This window comes from Caretta caretta, chromosome 4 (assembly GCF_965140235.1).
Source record: "Caretta caretta isolate rCarCar2 chromosome 4, rCarCar1.hap1, whole genome shotgun sequence".
NCBI lineage: Eukaryota > Metazoa > Chordata > Testudines > Cheloniidae > Caretta > Caretta caretta.
In genome coordinates, this window is record NC_134209.1 from 143,627,582 (window position 1) to 143,645,998 (window position 18,417).

Sequence of the window (18,417 nt, forward strand, 5' to 3'; positions counted from 1 at the left end):
TTTCAAAGGTGTCTAAAGAAATAAGGCACCCAACTGCTATTGAAAGTCAATGAGAGTTTGAAGCCTGTTATTTAGGTTTACATCATGGATAAAATTCACTCTTGTGAAGAAAGTTTGCATATGCTCAGTCTCCACTAGCATGACATCTGAGAACATGGCCAGTCCAATGTCCTGACCCCTCACCTGCATCTTCACAAAACACTCTGTAGAGAAGGCACTTTAGTAGGTAGCTTTCTGTTGGCTGGGGAGCACAGGTGATTCTTGGCACAATGAAGTCAATAAGAATTTAGTCATCAAGTGCAATGGAGTCAGAATTTCACCTCTTTCGCATGGACTCAGGGGTCTGGGTTCAGTTTCCACTTGCTGTCTCACATCATTTGGTAAAATAATCTTTTTTTATCTTTGTAAGTACTATTGTGTATCGTCTCTACCACCTCTCACCCAGGAATCTTGTTAGATGGGCAGTAGAGTGGCTTTAGAAATAATCTGGGGGAGTGAGAGATTTGTCAGGGGTTCCTCTCCCATGCCCATCAAATGGTATCAGCAGTGGGAGAGTGGACGGAGCAAGAGCTGGTTTTTGCATCCCTCACTGCATCCAGAACCAGGAGAAGTGAGGGATTCAATTCAGGGAGGGAGGTGGAGGCATCCCCATGCAGAGAGCAGGAAGTGGAGGAGCAAGCAGCTCATCCCCTTCCCACAAGACCAGGGACAGAAGTGGGAAGCTTTTATAGCAGGGAACATGCTCCTAAGTGTCAGTGATTGTGGCTGTCATGATACTATACTAATGAACATATGGCAAGGTCTTCAGCTTGTGTACATTATTGTAGCTCTATTGAAAGTAAAGGAGATATACCAATTTACACAAGCTGAGGGTCTGGCCACCAGGTTTTATACACTGCAGTATATCGTGTGTGCCTTACACAGCACTGTCATGTGTTGAAGCTGATTTTCCATAGCATGGAACACTGTCCTTCTCCCCCCAGTCAACATAGTTCAAAAAGTCATGTCAACAGTGAAAGTGACATCTGAATTTTACATTTGGCTATAATCTCAGGCAAATCTGAGCTGCAACTTCTGTTTCTGCTAGTACCACCACAAATGAGCTGGGGATAAAATTACGTACCTTGTAGTAAGATCAATAAATCAAGGATGATTATTTATCCAACTGATTTTTTTATCCATTCCAGGGTTACAAAAAATAGGCTGAAATTGTCATGTGACTTGCCAAAGATCCCACGGTTCGCTCTTAATTTTTCCCCAGAAAAGTTAACAATGTTGCCTTTCAAATGGTAACAATTTTGAATGAGAACTGAAATTCTCCAGTGTTGTGAATGAAGGTCATTTCAAAGGGAAAGTTCACTTCAAAAAAAGGACATGAATACATTTCAAAAATGTTGCTCTGCAAAAAGATTTTTGTAAACCCATTTTGCTTAGCACAGCATGCCCACATTTTGCCTGAAGTGAAACTCTTTCGGAAATATGAATGGACAATGTATTTGAAATGTAAAGTGTTTGATTAAAATTAATCTCAGCTTCCTTCTGTAGCCACTGCACCGATAAAAATGTGCCATCAATTGTGGCAATGGGTAATAAGTGGGGAGGGGTCACTTTGTCAGAAATTCTTAACCAGTCACCCAACCGGTTTTGAATACTTTAATGGTTTAACAACCAAAAATAAGCTATTGCTTCTTTGTGTGAATTTCTGATTGAAGCCAAGACTTCAGAGCTCACTGGTAATAGAGCAGAGTTCTCTAAACAGCGTGGGACAGTACATCATTTTTAAACACATAAGAAAATAAAATATTGAAAAGACAGACCTGAACTCAAACACCAGATTTGACCCACCTTGGCAAAATTTGGCTCTGGATCCAAGTTTTGTAACTCAAGCTTATCCCCAATAAATATATTATGAGAATAAATTGATTTCTGACATAAACAGTCAGTACAAATTACCCCTGGGAAGAACGTGCAATTTATGAATGCAAGTGCTTTGCTTTGAACAGTAGAACAAAAATAAATAATAAAATGGCAGCTCCTCAGCTTGTGGACTGTATCTATGGACCACAGACTGGGTCCATCCATTATTTGTAGAGCTAAGTCTGTGAAAAGGTGCTTGGCAGCTCCAATTGTCAAATCAAAATATATGCTCTCCCAGGTTCAGAAGCACCCAATTTTCGGACAGTGAATTTTCATTTCATTTTCATAGCTTGTTGTAAGCACTCTGCACTGGGGTTGAATCGTGGAGTGTAATCAGGCTCAACTACACCGTTTCCTTGTTACCAGGAATAACATGACGCAACCAAACAGAAAAAAAGAAAAGAAAAAGAAAATGAAGGAATGCTTTCTAAGGATGAATAAGCCATTCCCCCCCACACACACACACACACACTCTATTTAAAATAGTATTTTTGAAATGTGTATTTTAGATAAAGTATATATTCAAAATCTTTGCCTAATATGAAGTTGAGATCCAATAATGCCTCATCTTCCAAGATTCACAAAGAATAGAGAGCAAATGCATAATAGAAACAGGGATTTTCCTGTTACTTTGAAACAAGAACTGATTACATTATTTTATGTAAAATGTATCTCTTCTTTTTTCTAAGTTAACTGTTATTACCTTTTTATTTACAAAAGAAGTATAAGTAAGTGGCTTCTGCACAGTTGACAAAGTTGTAGCAAGTGAAAACTTGTCCCTTTCCTTGGATTTGGTATTATTCTTGAAAGGATCTCAAATTAGACCACCACAGAATTCAGCCCATGCTGTCTCCTGAGGCTTGGCTGCTCTCAGAGATCCTCTCAAAGGACTGCTCAGGCCATACTCTATGTCCTTTTCTCACAACAGCCAATTCCACCTCCCTTACATCTTGATGGTTAATAAGCTACCGCAACAGTGAATCAAACAAACAACTTTTTGCAGCAGGATCACTAGCTTTTTATAGCTAGATTGTAACTTTACATTCTGCCATAAGGAGTAGTGTGTATTTACACCTCCCCAGAAGCACCAGAGAGAAAGGACTGTGAACCAGACAGTCCAAATCCCTTTCACTTTCCTTCCTGTATTTGGATGAGGAGTAAGTTACTTTAAGTCTTTTTGTGGAACAGCTTGCTCTCTACTGTGTTCCTGTCCAGCTATTGTGGTGGGTGAGCAAAGGGGTGAAGGGCCATATCAAGTATACTTCAACTTACACTCCATTCTTTCCCCTTCCCACCTATTTGGTCGCATTGTTGAGTCACAATCTGAGCAGGACTATGAAAGAGAGTAAGGCATCCTTTCTCTCACACTTGGATAAGGACCGTGACAATCAAGTTCTTACAAAATAACATTTGCAGACACTGGCAGCCTGTTACAAGACATTAATGAATGGGGAAAAGGGTGGTTCTGTACTTATTGGCAATAGAGACCGGTCCAGCCAAAACTCTAGACATGAACACCTCTGTACTTTGGTGTCATAAATATAAAGGGAAGGGTAAACCCCTTTAAAATTCCTCCTGGCCAGAGGAAAAATCCTCTGACCTGTAAAGGGTTAAGAAGCTAAAGGTAACCTCACTGGCACCTGACCAAAATGACCAATGAGGAGACAAGATACTTTCAAAAGCCGGGAGGAGGGAGAGAAACAAAGGGTCTGTGTCTGTCGGTGTGCTGCTTTTGCCGGGGATAGAACAGGAATGGAGTCTTAGAACTTTTAGTAAGTAATCTAGCTAGGTATGTGTTAGATTATGATTTCTTTAAATGGCTGAGAAAAGAACTGTGCTGAATAGAATGACTATTTCTGTCTGTGTGTCTTTTTTGTAACTTAAGGTTTTGCCTAGAGGGATTCTCTATGTTTTGAATCTAATTACCCTGTAAGGTATCTACCATCCTGATTTTACAGAGGTGATTCCTTTATCTCTATTTACTTCTATTTCTATTAAAAGTCTTCTTGTAAGAAAACTGAATGCTTTTTCATTGTTCTCAGATCCAAGGGTTTGGGTCTGTGGTCACCTATGCAAATTGGTGAGGATTTTTACCAAACCTGTCCCAGGAAGTGGGGTGCAAGGGTTGGGAGGATTTGGGGGGGAAAGACGTGTCCAAACTACATTTCCCAGTAAACCCAGTTAGAGTTTGGTGGTGGCAGTGGATATTCTAAGGACAAAGGATAAAATTAATTTGTACCTTGGGGAAGTTTTAACCTAAGCTGGTAAAAGTAAGCTTAGGAGATTTTCATGCAGGTCCGCACATCTGTACCCTAGAGTTCAGAGTGGGGGAGGAACCTTGACACAAAATAACATTTGCAGACACTGGCAGCCTGTTACAAGACATTAATGAATGGGGAAAAGGGTGGTTCTGTACTTATTGGCAATAGAGACCGGTCCAGCCAAAACTCTAGACATGAACACCTCTGAACTTTGGGAACACCTGAAATCCAAACCCAGACCTGGATTCAAATTTTGCTTGTGACCCATACCTTTATAATGAGATCAAACAAACCCTGAAGTCTGGGAAGCTTGGAATCTGGAACCAACTCAGAATTCTGTGGCTTGAAGCTATCTCTGCTAATTACAGCAAAGGCAGAAATCCTGCGCTGTGGGGAAATGGATTAGATAATCCAACAGATCTTTTCCAGGCTCAGACCTCCCCTATGTTTGAGCTCTACTAGGTGCAGGTTTGGGGAGTGCATCAGAAAGCCAATTATAACTCCATAATTCACTGATTGCCTGGTCCTTATATTAGTTAGAACAACTAGTGTGTGCACTGAAGTTACTGGCACAGGTGACTGGCACAGGAGTGATCTCTGCCAGGTTTACACTAGTGAAGAATTTTTCTCCAAAAGGAAAATCTCTGCTGAATATTTCTGTCCAGAATCCATCCATTTTGTACCACCTGAGTGGCACAAAGTGAATGGATTGCACTGGAGACTCTGGGTCTCTCTCTCTTAACTTCTTTGACTCCATGAAGGTGGTTTGCCATTTACTGCAGCACGCAGAGAAACAGCCAGGCCCCTGCCCAGCCTCTCTTTTTATCGGGGCAACACCTTCAATTCATTTTGGCTGGATATATTAACCACCGGATACTAAAAGATGCAAATTAGGTAGATAGGTAGCTGTCCAACTACGAATACATGCGCTAGCAATAAATTTTGTCCATAACAAGGGGAAAACTGGTGATAAAAATTTATATTTGTTTTACCTGCAATTGTTTTAGTCCCATCAGGGTTTGAAATTCAAAACATCTCCCAGAAGAGAGAAACACATGTACAATGTGACCAGTTATTAGGGATTAATTGGCAGGACTGGATCACTCCCACTGAGTTCAGCAAGCCAGCATTCGAAGTGGATGGAAGAATGCACTAATGGCTCATCTGTAATTCTAGCTGCCTTTCTAATGTGACCATTATTTTAATTTATTAGTTTATTTTTAGGAGGCTCCTTTGATCCCAGTACCTGAGACAGAGAGGAAGTCGTCCACAGAAGTGATGTCATCAACTGCCTCGGTCAGAACTCTCACTTGTTTCTCCCACTGATCTTTAAAGACATCCATGTTGTCCTGAGCTACTTTGCTCTGGGGTCTGGCAGCCAACGTGAGAGCAGCATTTATTACCTATTATTTAGAATAAGTTGTTACAAGAAATGACAAAACTTTGCTCAAGGGGAAGAACAAATTGATTAAATACTATGTTAAAAGCACAGCTGTGCACTGTGTTCATTCTGTTCATTAAGCAAGGCTCACAATACAAATGTATTTTTCACAGTTTTTGCCAGGCAGTCAACAATATAATGAAAAAGGCAAGGCTATAATCTTCATATGGGACATTTTTCTCTGTCAAATACCTTATGCTCTTTAATGCTTTAACAGTCCTTGAGTACTTTTCAGCAAGGATTTTGCCTACCTGTGGGCATAGACTATCAATCTGGGTTGCTGCCATACGGACTAACTTCACACCTTCTTCGTTATTGGAGATAGAACAGGCCAGATTGGCAACCTGAAATGAAAACAGCAGACAGAGTCAGGTTTTCAGGCAAATGGCACATTTTATATCTGCTTTAATATTATTACTGAACCTTGCTTAGAATGAGGGAAGCATATTAGAAGCATGAACCTGCAACATTTATGCCACTGAGCAGAAACGCACGTGGATCGTTTCCTCCCTCACAAACTAAATGCAGCCATCCGCAGTATTAATATATTTCACATGTTCCTTCACTGCCAAGTGCTCTGCATCTCTCCGTAGTTCATACATGACACTTCCTGTAAGACTGTTCAGGGGATTGTTTATGTTTCAAAACAATTATCGAGATGTTTCTTTCTCTCTCCATGTTTGTTAGAGTGTTCGGGCTCTGTCATATCCTGATAGTCATGCCCTACTGAAGAGATTCAGAGGTCCAGCTCTGCTTGGCTAACCACAGCCAACATTCTGATACCTGTACTCACATCCAGAAGTTCCCTACTACTTGAGTACTCCTTTTAGTCTCAGATTCTGATGCCCTTACTCACATTGAGAAGTACCTTACTTCTCAAGTACTCCCATTTATTTCAATGGGGCTGCATGCAGAGTAAGGTACCATTCAGTGAGGATATCAGAATCTGACCTCATGGAATGTAACCGTTTAAAAACTACATTAAGGAGGACAGGATATACAAATCTCATTTAGAAGCATGTATCCCTCCGTGTGCTGTGGAGCACCATTCCAGGAAGTGGGGCAGGTTCAAGCCATTATAATGCTACGGCTATTTGGAGCAGGAGTAGACTAGGAACAGTTATGGAGATAAAAAGAAAAGGAGTACCTGTGGCACCTTAGGGACTAACCAATTTATTTGAGCATAAGCTTTCGTGAGCTACAGCTCACTTCATCGGATGCATACTGTGGAAAATACAAAAGATGTTTTTATATACACAAGCCATGAAAAAATGGGTGTTTATCACTACAAAAGGTTTTCTCTCCCCCCACCCCACTCTCCTGCTGGTAATAGCTTATCTAAAGTGATCACTCTCCTTACAATGTGTATGATAATCAACGTGGGCCATTTCCAGCACAAATCCAGGGTTTAACAAGAATGTCTGAGGAACGGGGTGGGGGGGAGAGGGGGTTTGTAGGAAAAAAACAAGGGGAAATAGGTTACCTTGCATAATGACTTAGCCACTCCCAGTCTCTATTCAAGCCTAAGTTGTATCCAATTTGCAAATGAATTCCAATTCAGCAGTCTCTCACTGGAGTCTGGTTTTGGAGTTTTTCTGTTGTAATATCGCAACTTTCATGTCTGTAATCGCGTGACCAGAGAGATTGAAGTGTTCTCCGACTGGTTTATGAATGTTATAATTCTTGACATCTATTACCAGCAGAAGAGTGGGGTGGGGGGAGAGAAAACCTTTTGTAGTGATAAACACCCATTTTTTCATGGTTTGTGTGTATAAAAACATCTTCTGTATTTTCCACAGTATGCATCCGATGAAGTGAGCTGTAGCTCACGAAAGCTTATGCTCAAATAAATTGGTTAGTCTCTAAGGCACCACAAGTACTCCTTTTCTTTTTGAGAATACAGACTAACATGGCTGTTACTCTGAAACCTGTAGTTATGGAGATTTGTATGCAGACCTACCTGTCAAATCTTGCCCTTAACCGCTAAAAGGGCTGGAGCTCTATAGCCTGGATGTGAATGGGGGAATCAAGTCTCTCAACTGCTACAGAACGTCCATGCAAAAAATCCATTTTCAAAGGCTTTGTGTCACAGAGGGGAGTTTGGTCTAACTTGTTAAAATAGCAATTCATGCCAGAGTACAGAAAACTAAACAACATTGCACCTGTGATGTTTAGAAATATGAGTAATTTTTTTGAAGAACAGTAAAGAACTTTTTTTAAAAAAATTCACTGGGAAGTATGGCTCTGAATTCTAAGCTACATTAAAACACACATACATTTTTAAAGATGCTGTCTTGGTATTATTCATTGTGCTTGAAGGCAGAACTATCGGTTGGAAATGATTCATGAATTAGATCAAATACCCCAGTCTTTCCAATTTTCCTTTAGTCTCCCCTTGTGGTATTAATCTGTTCCTGTCTTTAGTGCACATCACCATATTTAGCCTTGATCCATCTGTTCTCCACAGAACCCATTTCATTTCATAGTTATTTAGAATGTGGTTTGCATGTATCACTGTGTCAAAATCCACGGAAGGAAACCACCCTAGGCTTCAAAGAGTCTTCTAGGCACTTCCCAGTCAAGATTTTATTATAATGTGGTGATTCTTGTTTTCATTACACGGTGAGACAAATGACTTCGTCTGTTTATTAACAGCCTTACAGCACTGATATCAGCAATGTTCTCCTAAGCTGATATACTCAAACTAATTTGCTGTTTTCTGTAGTCCCTTTTATTTTTTTTTTATTTTTTTGCATACCTCTAGCAGTACCCTTTAATCTTCATTGGAAATAAAAACTATACCAGAGAGTAATTGGAATGCAGTAGCATGTGTGGAAAGTTAGATGATTCGATGAAATGTATAGGAGGATTACAGATTTAAATACCATCAAACAATGTTACATTCAGCACAAATCAGGGTCCTCATATTTTAAAATAAGTCATCTTTTAGATTGACTTTTCTTTTTGAGATGATCAAGATGAATGAATTGTCCTGAGGCCCAAAATGTACTATATATCTTAATTTCTCTCAGGTATGAGCGATATGGAATTGAAAGTCACTTTAATAGGACCATAATAGGTCTCCTGAAATGGCAATAAAACTATCAAGCTGGCATGATCTCGCCAATTCTACTGGGAACAGACTCTTCTCATTGCATTGACATTGAAATAAAATTTTCTTCTTCTTTCTCTGTATTAATTGCTCTCTTGGTTCTATCTGGTGAGGATAATATTTGGAAACTACTTTGTAAGAGTCTGTATCGAGTCATCCTGAGACAATTGGCTATTCTTTTTTGTAAAATCCAACATACATAGTATGGGGAACTGAATGCAATGTCTGGTATAATGATCAGTACTATAAAGAATCCAAGAGTAATCAGTGGCCATACTCAATATTCATCGTAATATGCATGATACCTATCTATATCCATCTATATCCATAATGCAAATTTTTTGATGTATATCAACTATAATCTCTGCCTTTTCCATGAGTTGTTTTAAGTCTTGTACAAATATTGTGCCATGTCCATTGATTACAATCAAATGAAACCAATTTAAAACAGTTGAGGATCTGGCCAACTGACTCGAAAACTATGCACAGCAGCAAACAAATCTTACACTAGAGGTTACACTTTAGTACAAATTAGAATTTAACACCAATTCATCATAAGGGAAATTGTGCCTGTAATGCACAATGTGAGACAGACATTATTTGTCAGGAATTGTGGGGGGAAATACATTTTTAATGCTATTAAGTGTGGCTTCAAGAACAAGAACACATTTTAGCTCATTCAACTCCTCAGTCTTGCAACATTTCTCATGTTTATTGACTATGATTAACTTGGGTCATGATATTAAAATAAGAGAAGAGAGTTCTTCAGAGGTACAGGGAAACCTTGTTTTTGGTGTTCACATTTCATAACAACAATGCATATTGTGAAGAATCCTCGTTGGATGATAAGTTATTTACCATGAATTCCCCCCACCCCCACCCCCGCACCCTCCTGCTGGTAATAGCTCACCTTACCTGATCACTCTCGTTACAGTGTGTATGGTAACACCCATTGTTTCATGTTCTCTGTGTACATAAAATCTCCCCACTGTATTTTCTACTGCACGCATCCGGTGAAGTGAGCTGTAGCTCACGAAAGCTTATGCTCAAATAAATTTGTTAGTCTCTAAGGTGCCACAAGTACTCCTTTTCTTTTCACCATGAATAGGAATTCTCTTAATAGTGACACATGTACAGATCAACAGCCTTGAATCTGGATTGCTTTGAAATGACAATGAAATGGGTTGAGCACCTTGACACAATCTTGACACCTTGTGAAGACTCTGCAATACACAGCAGTGCCATTTCAAACATGTATATTGAATAGTATCCAGATATTTAGGTAGCAAGGTGACCTGTCCATAGTTCCTTAACGGCAGGGTCCAAGTTGGAAGGTACAACCATCTGCAATGAATATTATGTTCTAAGGATGTGAAATAACAGAGTACCGTGCCAAACAGTCTCTATATAGGGAAGTACCAGAAAAGTGAGGACAGATCTTGAATATAATCCTAGCCCCAGTGAAGTCAATGGCAAAACTCCCATTGACTACAACGGGTCCCAGATTTCACCCCTGGAATTTGGCTCGGATTGCAAAACCTTCAGAATGTTTAGAGATGAGAGGGGACTGCTGGTGAGGTGTTCTCTATGAGATGCTCTTGGCTTTGCAACTGACTGTCTCCCATGATCTGGCCAATGCCAGATTTGATGACTTCCAAACCATACTGCAGATACCATCTTTCCTTTTGGGCAGCTGGGGAGGAGGTGGCTTGGTAGGTAGCAGGATTGTTAATGTGGTTGGGTTTTTTTAAATGTCTGGGCAGTATACTAAGTTTATTGAACACATGGAGTTCACTGACTGCCTAAAAGGGTTCTCATTTTTGAATTAAGATTGTCGTGAAGGATCTAGAGTACTTAAATAAATGAACAGGTAACTAAACAAATCAGCAAACCATGAAACACCTTTTGAAATGTATGTGGAACTAAACTAATATTAATCATCTGCTTAAATAACCATTAAGGTCCAGAACTTCAGGCCCATTGATCCTTTTGGACCATCAGAATGATTCAAAGGGACCTTAGTTGTCAGCAGTCATCAAACCAGAGTAGCCAGCTCTATGAAGTCCCTCCTTCACCTGAAAGACTCCCCCCAGCAGTCCTTACCACCGGCCTACTTGCCACTAAGTCAGCCCCAGGATCAGCAGAAATGAACAGATGGTTTAAGAAGCACCTTTACCTTCCTTCCCCACTAGCTGGACTAAGCCCTGTAGGCCCACTCCTTGAAATTCTTATATACATATCTTTAATCATGTAAATCACTCCATTGTTTTCAGTTATTTACAGGTAAAATATATGCAGGATCAGTCCTGAAAAAAAAAATAGAAAACTTTTTTCTGTGATTTAGTCACAGGAATATCCCTGCACTAAGTAAAAATATGGCACAATTGGAAAACAGCATTTTATTTTTAAAATAATATAAATACAACATGTATTCTAATTTATTTTTATCTTTATTACTGTACACAGGATTAAATTGCAGTTCTAGGACATATTAAAGATACTAAGGCCCTTTTACATTTACAGCATCTTTCAGATCCCTTTACACTGCTAGAGTGTTAATGAGTATCAGGCTCAGATATCTTTCTTCTGTATTTCTGAACTGTACCCTTTCCACTTCCCACAGTTGAACTGAACCCTTGGGGATTATTACAAGTAATTGTGATGATCAAAATTTATTTTCCTCTGTATTAATCTTAAATTCAAAGATTTAGCAGGGCTGCTCTGGATTCACTGGAAGTGGTCCACAGAAACACAAATTAATTGCTTGGAGCAAAAATTCAGATGAAGGTTCCACAATATGTTACAACAAAGCAGGAATACAAATATAAATACGACAGGGCATTGAGGGAAATTTGCATAGTCTTTCCCTCCCCCTCTCCCACCCCCCTAACAGCACAGATTGGGTGAAGGTATCACACTGCAGAAGGACTCAGATGCTTCTGGGCTCTCAGTGACTATGCAACAGTTCAAAGATAATAGAAAAAATACATGTTTAAATGGTGATTTTGCAGCTATTGTTTGAGGTTGCCTTACCTATTGTGACAGGGTCGGGCCAGATGGCTATAGGAGAGTAATAGAAGGCAGATATATTAGCCCCAGGCTAAGTAGGTCCCTTTTCCCTGGGTAAGGTAACAGGGAAGGTTCCAGAACAATCAGGAACCTTCTGGAGACAATTAAGAGAGGCTGATTAGAACACCTGCAGCCAATCAAGAAGCTGCTAGAATCAATTAAGGCAAGCTAATCAGGGCACCTGGGTTTTAAAAAGGAGCTCACTTCAGTTTGTGGTGCGTGTGTGAGGAGCTGGGAGCAAGAGGCACTAGGAGCTGAGAGTGAGAACACGGACTGTTGGAGGACTGAAGCATTATCAGACACCAGGAGGAAGGTCCTATAGTGAGGATAAAGAAGGTGTTGGGAGGAGGCCATGGGGAAGTAGCCCAGGGAGTTGTAGCTGTCGCACAGCTGTTCCAGGAGGCACTCTAGGCAGCTTCCTTCCACAGGGCCCTGGGCTGGAACCCGGAGTAGAGGGCGGGCCCGGGTTCCCCCCAAATCCTCCCAACTCCTGGTCAGACACAGGAGGAGTCGACCTGGACTGTGGGTTCAGAAAAACGGCCAAGCTGAGGGCTGCCATGAAGAACCAAGGTGAGCAAATCCGCCAATAAGCACAAGACCCACCAAGGTAGAGCAGGAACTTTGTCCCAACTGGTGTCAGAAGTGGGATCTGGTGTCCACAGTGCAGCGGAAGAAGGAGGGTGTTTGGAAGGAAGAAAAAAAAAGAGGAGAGGGTCTATTTTTATTTTTTTTCACCATAATGGAGGAGGTAGTGCGGGCACTGATACAAGCCATGGCTGCCCAGCAGGAGGCTACTCGTGTCCAGGCAGCCGCCCAACAGGAGGTAGTGTGGCTGCAGCAAGAGACTAATCACCTGCTGATGGACCAGGCTGCTCAAGACTGGGCTATGTTGCAGGACCTGGTAAACCAGGTAAAGGCCCTTACAGAGCTGAACCGCAACCATGATGGGATGCAGTTCATGCAGGCCAGCAATTGGCTGCAGAAAATGACACGAGAGGATGATGTAGAGGCATACCTCCTGGCCTGCGGGAGGCTTGGCCCTGAGAACAGTGGTCTGGCATCCTCGCTCCATTCCTGTGTGGGGAGGCCCAGAAGGCCTACTATGATTTGCCTGAAGAGGCTGCGGCAGACTACCCCCAGCTGAAAGCAGAGATCCTGGCCAGATCTGGGGTAACGACCGCAGTGCGGGCCCAGTGATATCATCAGTGGAGGTACCAGGAAAACAAAACCCCGCGGTCCCAATTATATGACCTCATCCATCTCGCGTGAAAGTGGTTACAAACTGAGTCCCGGAGTCCGGAGGAGATACTAGAGGTTCTGGCCATCAACCGGTACGTGAGAGGACTACCGCCAGACTTTCACGCCTGGGTAAGCCAGAACGAATCCTCCACCTACGACGAGGTTGTCACGCTGGTAGAAAGGCGAAGGACGGCGAGGGAGCTGACCCGACCAGTTAAGGAAAAAGCACCCCGGGTTAAACTAGCAGCACCAAGCCCTAGAGCTCGGGTGACTGGGTAAGAGAAAAATGTTAAAACACTTTAGCTGCCATTTTCTGTGTCCAGAAGTGAAAACACTCATCTGCCTCTGGGCATGTCTACATTGCCCTGCAGTGAAACTCAGGTGTGCATAGCAGTGTGCACCAAAGTGCTGCACTGTAACGTCCCCATGTGGATGCTGCGGGTGCAAAATTAAAGGTTCCTTGTTAGTACTAATGGACTCCTGTTTGAGGAGGACTATATTAGTGTGAACTAGAAATCTTTAAGTTTGTGCCTCCAGTGTCCACATGGGGAAGGTTCAGCACAGCCTGTTGGTGTACACTGCTATTCACCCTCTTCCTTCCCCCCCCTGCCCCAGTCCAAACTGAAGGGCAGTGTAGAAATGTATCTGGCCCCCTTTAGTTTAATGTCCGAATACTTCACGCTCTGTGGAAGTACTAATCCTCACAATACCCCCATGAGGTAGGAAAGTAAGAGTAAGAAAATTGCACAGAAAGAGTAAGAGATTTTCCTAAAGTTACGAAGAGAGCCTGTGGGGGAGCAGGTCTTTCAAGGCCCAGACTAATGTCTGAACTGCCCGACCAGTCTTTTTTTAATCACTCATATTCTGTATTATGAACAGATTTCCATGGAATCGATACAGGCTTTTTGTACATACACAAATAAGTGCTAAAAACAGAGTATCACAGACTACATCTAGCAGCATTTTCTCCTTCACAGAACACAGTTCAGCTAGCTGTACCAATTCTTACTGTTAGGATACTCTTGGGGGCTACTCTCTTTCTCGATACCTGGTCCACATGGAACTGGGGAAAAGACACACTGAATGCTCTCTACAGTTCTAGGTACTTCAGTATGTGGAGGAGATCAACAAGATGGAGAGAATTTATAAATAGTAACACAGATTAAAATGGGTCTAGAGAGCCTCTTGTATGAAAAAAGAATAAAATAGCTCAGATTTCAGGCCTGGGATGAGATGCATGTAGGCTGACATGTGAGGAATGTAATTCCCTTCAACAGGACTCCTGATAAAGACAGGAGTCCACCATCTTGCAGCTTGTTGCAGGACTGGGGTTTTGACCTGTACAACATTAGCTAAAATATGGTTGGAGTAGGTGTTAAAATTGCTGCTAAGAACTCAAAGGGTGTCAGGCCCAAGGAGGAAGAGCTAGTATTTAAGGTTCAAATGAGCAGGAGCAGACAAACTAGTCAATATTGTTTGTTTGCCACTACACAAATGCAAGTGATCAGTCTGTCCCAGTGACTTTAATGGGAAAGTAATCACTAGTTTGCATTCATGAACAAATTAATGCTTCGATTCAAAGCTGAAACACTCAGCATCAGTCTACACAACCCATACAGTATCTAAAAACCTCATTGGCCTAAAACAATGCAATAAAGCATGAACTCATGATTTCCAAACAGACTCTCATTCGGCGTATGTGGTTTTGGGATAACAGTAGGAAAGCACTGTCCCCAAATAACACAATAAATAGGCACATTTAATGTTATTTTTATTCATCTGGCACCCTGCATTGCTCTTTTCCTACCTGTGTGAGCTATCATCACCCAGACAACTCAGTGTTGGTTTTTCAATTCAGATTTCTTTTTTGAGAATAAAAAAAATTAGCCTAATCACATTGCTTTTTAACATTACTAATTATTATTATTTTTGTTTTGCAGTAATACCTAGAGGCCTCAGTCAGACATCGGGGCACCATTGAACTATGTACTATACCAAAATATAACAAAAAGACAATCACTGCTCTAGAGAGCTTACAGTCTAATTAGCAGCGCTAGACAGGTAAATTTATTTTCATAGGCATAGTAACCGCTGAATTCTACAATGATTTTTCTGTGCAATGGAGCCTTCATCCAGAATTTTCTTTTTGTAACATAATGAGATTTATAGCATATTCCACTGGCTGAAAATTAGTGATGAACAATCATCAATAGGCCTGGAGTATATGTTTAATTTAGATAATGGATGGGGTGTGACAGAATACACACCTGTATTCACACCGTACACACTAGTGTCATTCTCTTTGTACAAAGTATGCCTTGTAAGGTATCATTTGAAGACTCATAATTTGCTGGTCAGCATTGTCCTGGTAAGATATGTGTGGCAACATTGTATGTGACGTGATAAGATTTCTCTGTGTAGTGTTATTAACACAAGTTCCACAGCCCTGCTCAAACAGAAGTTGGCAAACAGGTCTGTCCTAAGGAAAGGAACGTGTGTTCTGCTTAATTTGCACTTAAGCAGTGAACAGAGCCATCAAGCAGGGAGGGACACAAAGGAAGCTTAGCCAAGTGCGAAAAGCCAGCAAGGAACATCCTTCCATGTACGCTCTTTGGGCTCGTCTACACTGGCACTTTACAGCACTGTAACTTTCTCGCGGAGGGGTGTGAAAAACCACCCCCCCCCGAGCGCTGCAAGTTTCAGCGCTGTAAAATGCCAGCGTAACCAGCGCTGGGAGCGACGCCTCTCATGGAGGTGAGTTTTTGAGAGCTCTGGGAGAGCTCTCTGCCAGCGCTCTGCCGTGGCTACACACGCCACGCTAAAGTTCTGTCACAGCAGCGCTTTGGCGTTACCGGTGTAGACTAGCCCTTTGTTGGTTAGTGCTCATCTGAACATGTTTTGCAAGCGGGGGCCTGAAACTACAGAAAGGAGGGACAAACACCCCCTGGCACCTCTCCCTCTCCCTGCCTATTGCATTCAATGCTCCTGAATGGAGAAAGGAAGCAGTCATTAAAATCTGGGGGAAAGGTCGTGACCCACAGAGTTTGGTCAGTAAGGCTGCTGAAAGCATGTGGTGAGAAACTTTGCTTGAATCTGATATAGTTTGTTAAGTCAGTAATCATTAGTCACCACGGTATGCATCCGATGAAGTGAGCTGTAGCTCACGAAAGCTCATGCTCAAATAAATTGGTTAGTCTCTAAGGTGCCACAAGTCCTCCTTTTCTTTTTATCTTTATTTGTCTTGTCACCATTTCTGACTTTTATGCTTCGTTACTTGTACTCACAATCTCTCTCTCTCTGTAGTTAATAAACTTGGTTTTCTGTTTTATCTACCCCAGTGTTTTTATACTGAATTGTGTGAATAACTATTTGAAATAATATATTGGATTATTATTTCCTTAAAGGAATAACAGACGTAAAATATCTGTACTGTCTAGGACAGAGGTGGGCAAACTACAGCCTGCAGGACCGTCCTGCCAGCCCCTGAGTTCCTGACCCCGGAGGCTCGCCCCCGGCCCCTCCCCTGCTCTTCCCCCTCCCGAGCAGCCTCAGCTCACTGCAATGCTGGTGCAGTGCTCTGGGCAGTGGGGCTGCGAGCCCCTGGGGCACCGTAGCTGCAGAGCTGTGGCCTGCCCTGGTGCAGCCGTGCCCCTAGCCACCGATGCACCAGGCAGTGTGGTAAGGGGGCAGGGAGAGGGGGGTTGGATAGAGGGCAGGGGAGTTGGGGGATGGTCAGGGGCCGGGGGTGTGGATAGAGGTCGGGGCAGTCAGAGTGCGGGGAACAGGGAGATTGAAGGGGAGCAGGGGTCCCGGGGGATCAGTCAGGAAGGAGAGGGGGGGTTGGATGGGGTGATGGGGGCAGTTAGGGGCAGTGAGTCTGGGGGGGGTAAGGGAGAAGGGGTGGTTGGATGGGGCAGGAGTCCCAGGGGGCAGTCAGAAAGGAGAGGGGAGGTTGGGTGAGGCAGGGGGTCCGGGAGCATTCAGGGGACAGAGAGCAGGGAGGGTGGATGGGGCAGGGGGTGTTGGGGGGCCGTCGGGGGCAAGAAGCGGGAGGGGGATGGGGGGCGGGGGCCGGGTCACGACTGGCAGTTTGGGGAGGCACAGCCTCCCGTAACTGGCCCTCCATACAATTTCAGAAACCCGATGCAGCCCTCAGGCTAAAAAGTTTGCCCACCCCAGTCTAGGAGAAGGCTGGGCTGTACAGGACATACATTTCTGGGGGACTGGGGGTGAGTTGGGATCATCCTGCAGCATAACCAAGGCGGGTGAGAGCCAGAGTGTAACCCAAGTGTGGTTATCAGGCTGCAGATACACACAGACACTTGCATGCTGGAAGGCTGTTTTTGAGCAGTCCAGGTAGGGGCAACTTCAACAAAGCATTGTAAGGCACCCAAGGTTGCAGGGCAGGGATGACAGAGCCCCACAGTGCTCTGGACTGTACCCTGGTCACAGGGGGTAAATCCAACTAGCTAAAGAACAGGTCTGAGAGTCAGGAAATCTGTAGTCCTAGCTCTGTCACTGAGTTATTACACAATCTTGAGCCAGTCCATTATCCTATTCAATTCACCACTCACTACTCCGATACAATTCAGTTTGAAGTCAAATAAGAGTTTATAATGGGGTTAACAAACTCCATTCAGGCCGTAGGCAGAAGAGAAAAAGAGAGCCTTCCAACGCCATAGGCAACCAGGCTGACCACATGCCAGCACAGCTGCCAATCAGGGAACAAATACCCGCAGCTGGAACCAATAAGGAAAACAAGCTCAGCTATAAGGGCAGGAGAACAGAAAGAGAAGAGGAGGCAGAAGGGCCTGGGATGACAGAGGAGCATAGTGCCATGCTAGGCTACCTCTAGGGAACTGATAGAGAGCCAAAGGAAGACTGCATAAGAGCTGATAGAGTTGTTTTATGTTAAGTTGATAGACTGGCTAATTTGAGTTAAATAGAGGAGAGCCAGCTCGGTGAAAATGGGCCACCTAGAAGGGACTGCACGCAGAACCTTTGACAGAGGTACACCTATTTAACAAATTAGGCCCTTCATGTCTAGGTTTCCCCACCTATAAAATGAGAATAATAATTATTTACCTCATGGGTATCTGTAGCCTTAACTCACAGCTTGTAAAGCAGTTTAAAATCATGTGATAAAAAGTGCTATAGACATGTGAAATATGAAGACTGTCTTAATCACTTGAGTCTATAAAACTGGGCAGTAAATCTTGAAATGAATGTATTACCATAATATTTATTTGAAATAATCTCTTTCTCATGAGACTTTCTGCTTTGGGTTTAAAATAATTCTGATAGGAATTAAACCAGTATAGATCTAGAATATATTGTGATTTTCAAAGGGGATTATGGATGTTAGATGCCTAACTCAA

At 42.6% G+C, this 18,417-nt stretch overlaps 1 protein-coding gene across 4 annotated transcripts in view; it reads right to left on the reverse strand.

Moving 5' to 3' along the window:
* Positions 1-18,417, reverse strand: part of CTNNA2 (catenin alpha 2) — an 803,547-nt gene that overhangs the window by 77,813 nt on the left and 707,317 nt on the right. For all 4 annotated transcript variants that reach the window (XM_048846332.2, XM_048846333.2, XM_048846330.2 and 1 more), the window contains 2 exons: positions 5,871-5,963; positions 5,425-5,581 (listed from right to left, as the gene is read on the reverse strand). In XM_048846332.2, the coding sequence (XP_048702289.1) occupies positions 5,425-5,581; positions 5,871-5,963 (250 nt within the window). The remainder of the gene's footprint in view (positions 1-5,424; positions 5,582-5,870; positions 5,964-18,417) is intronic.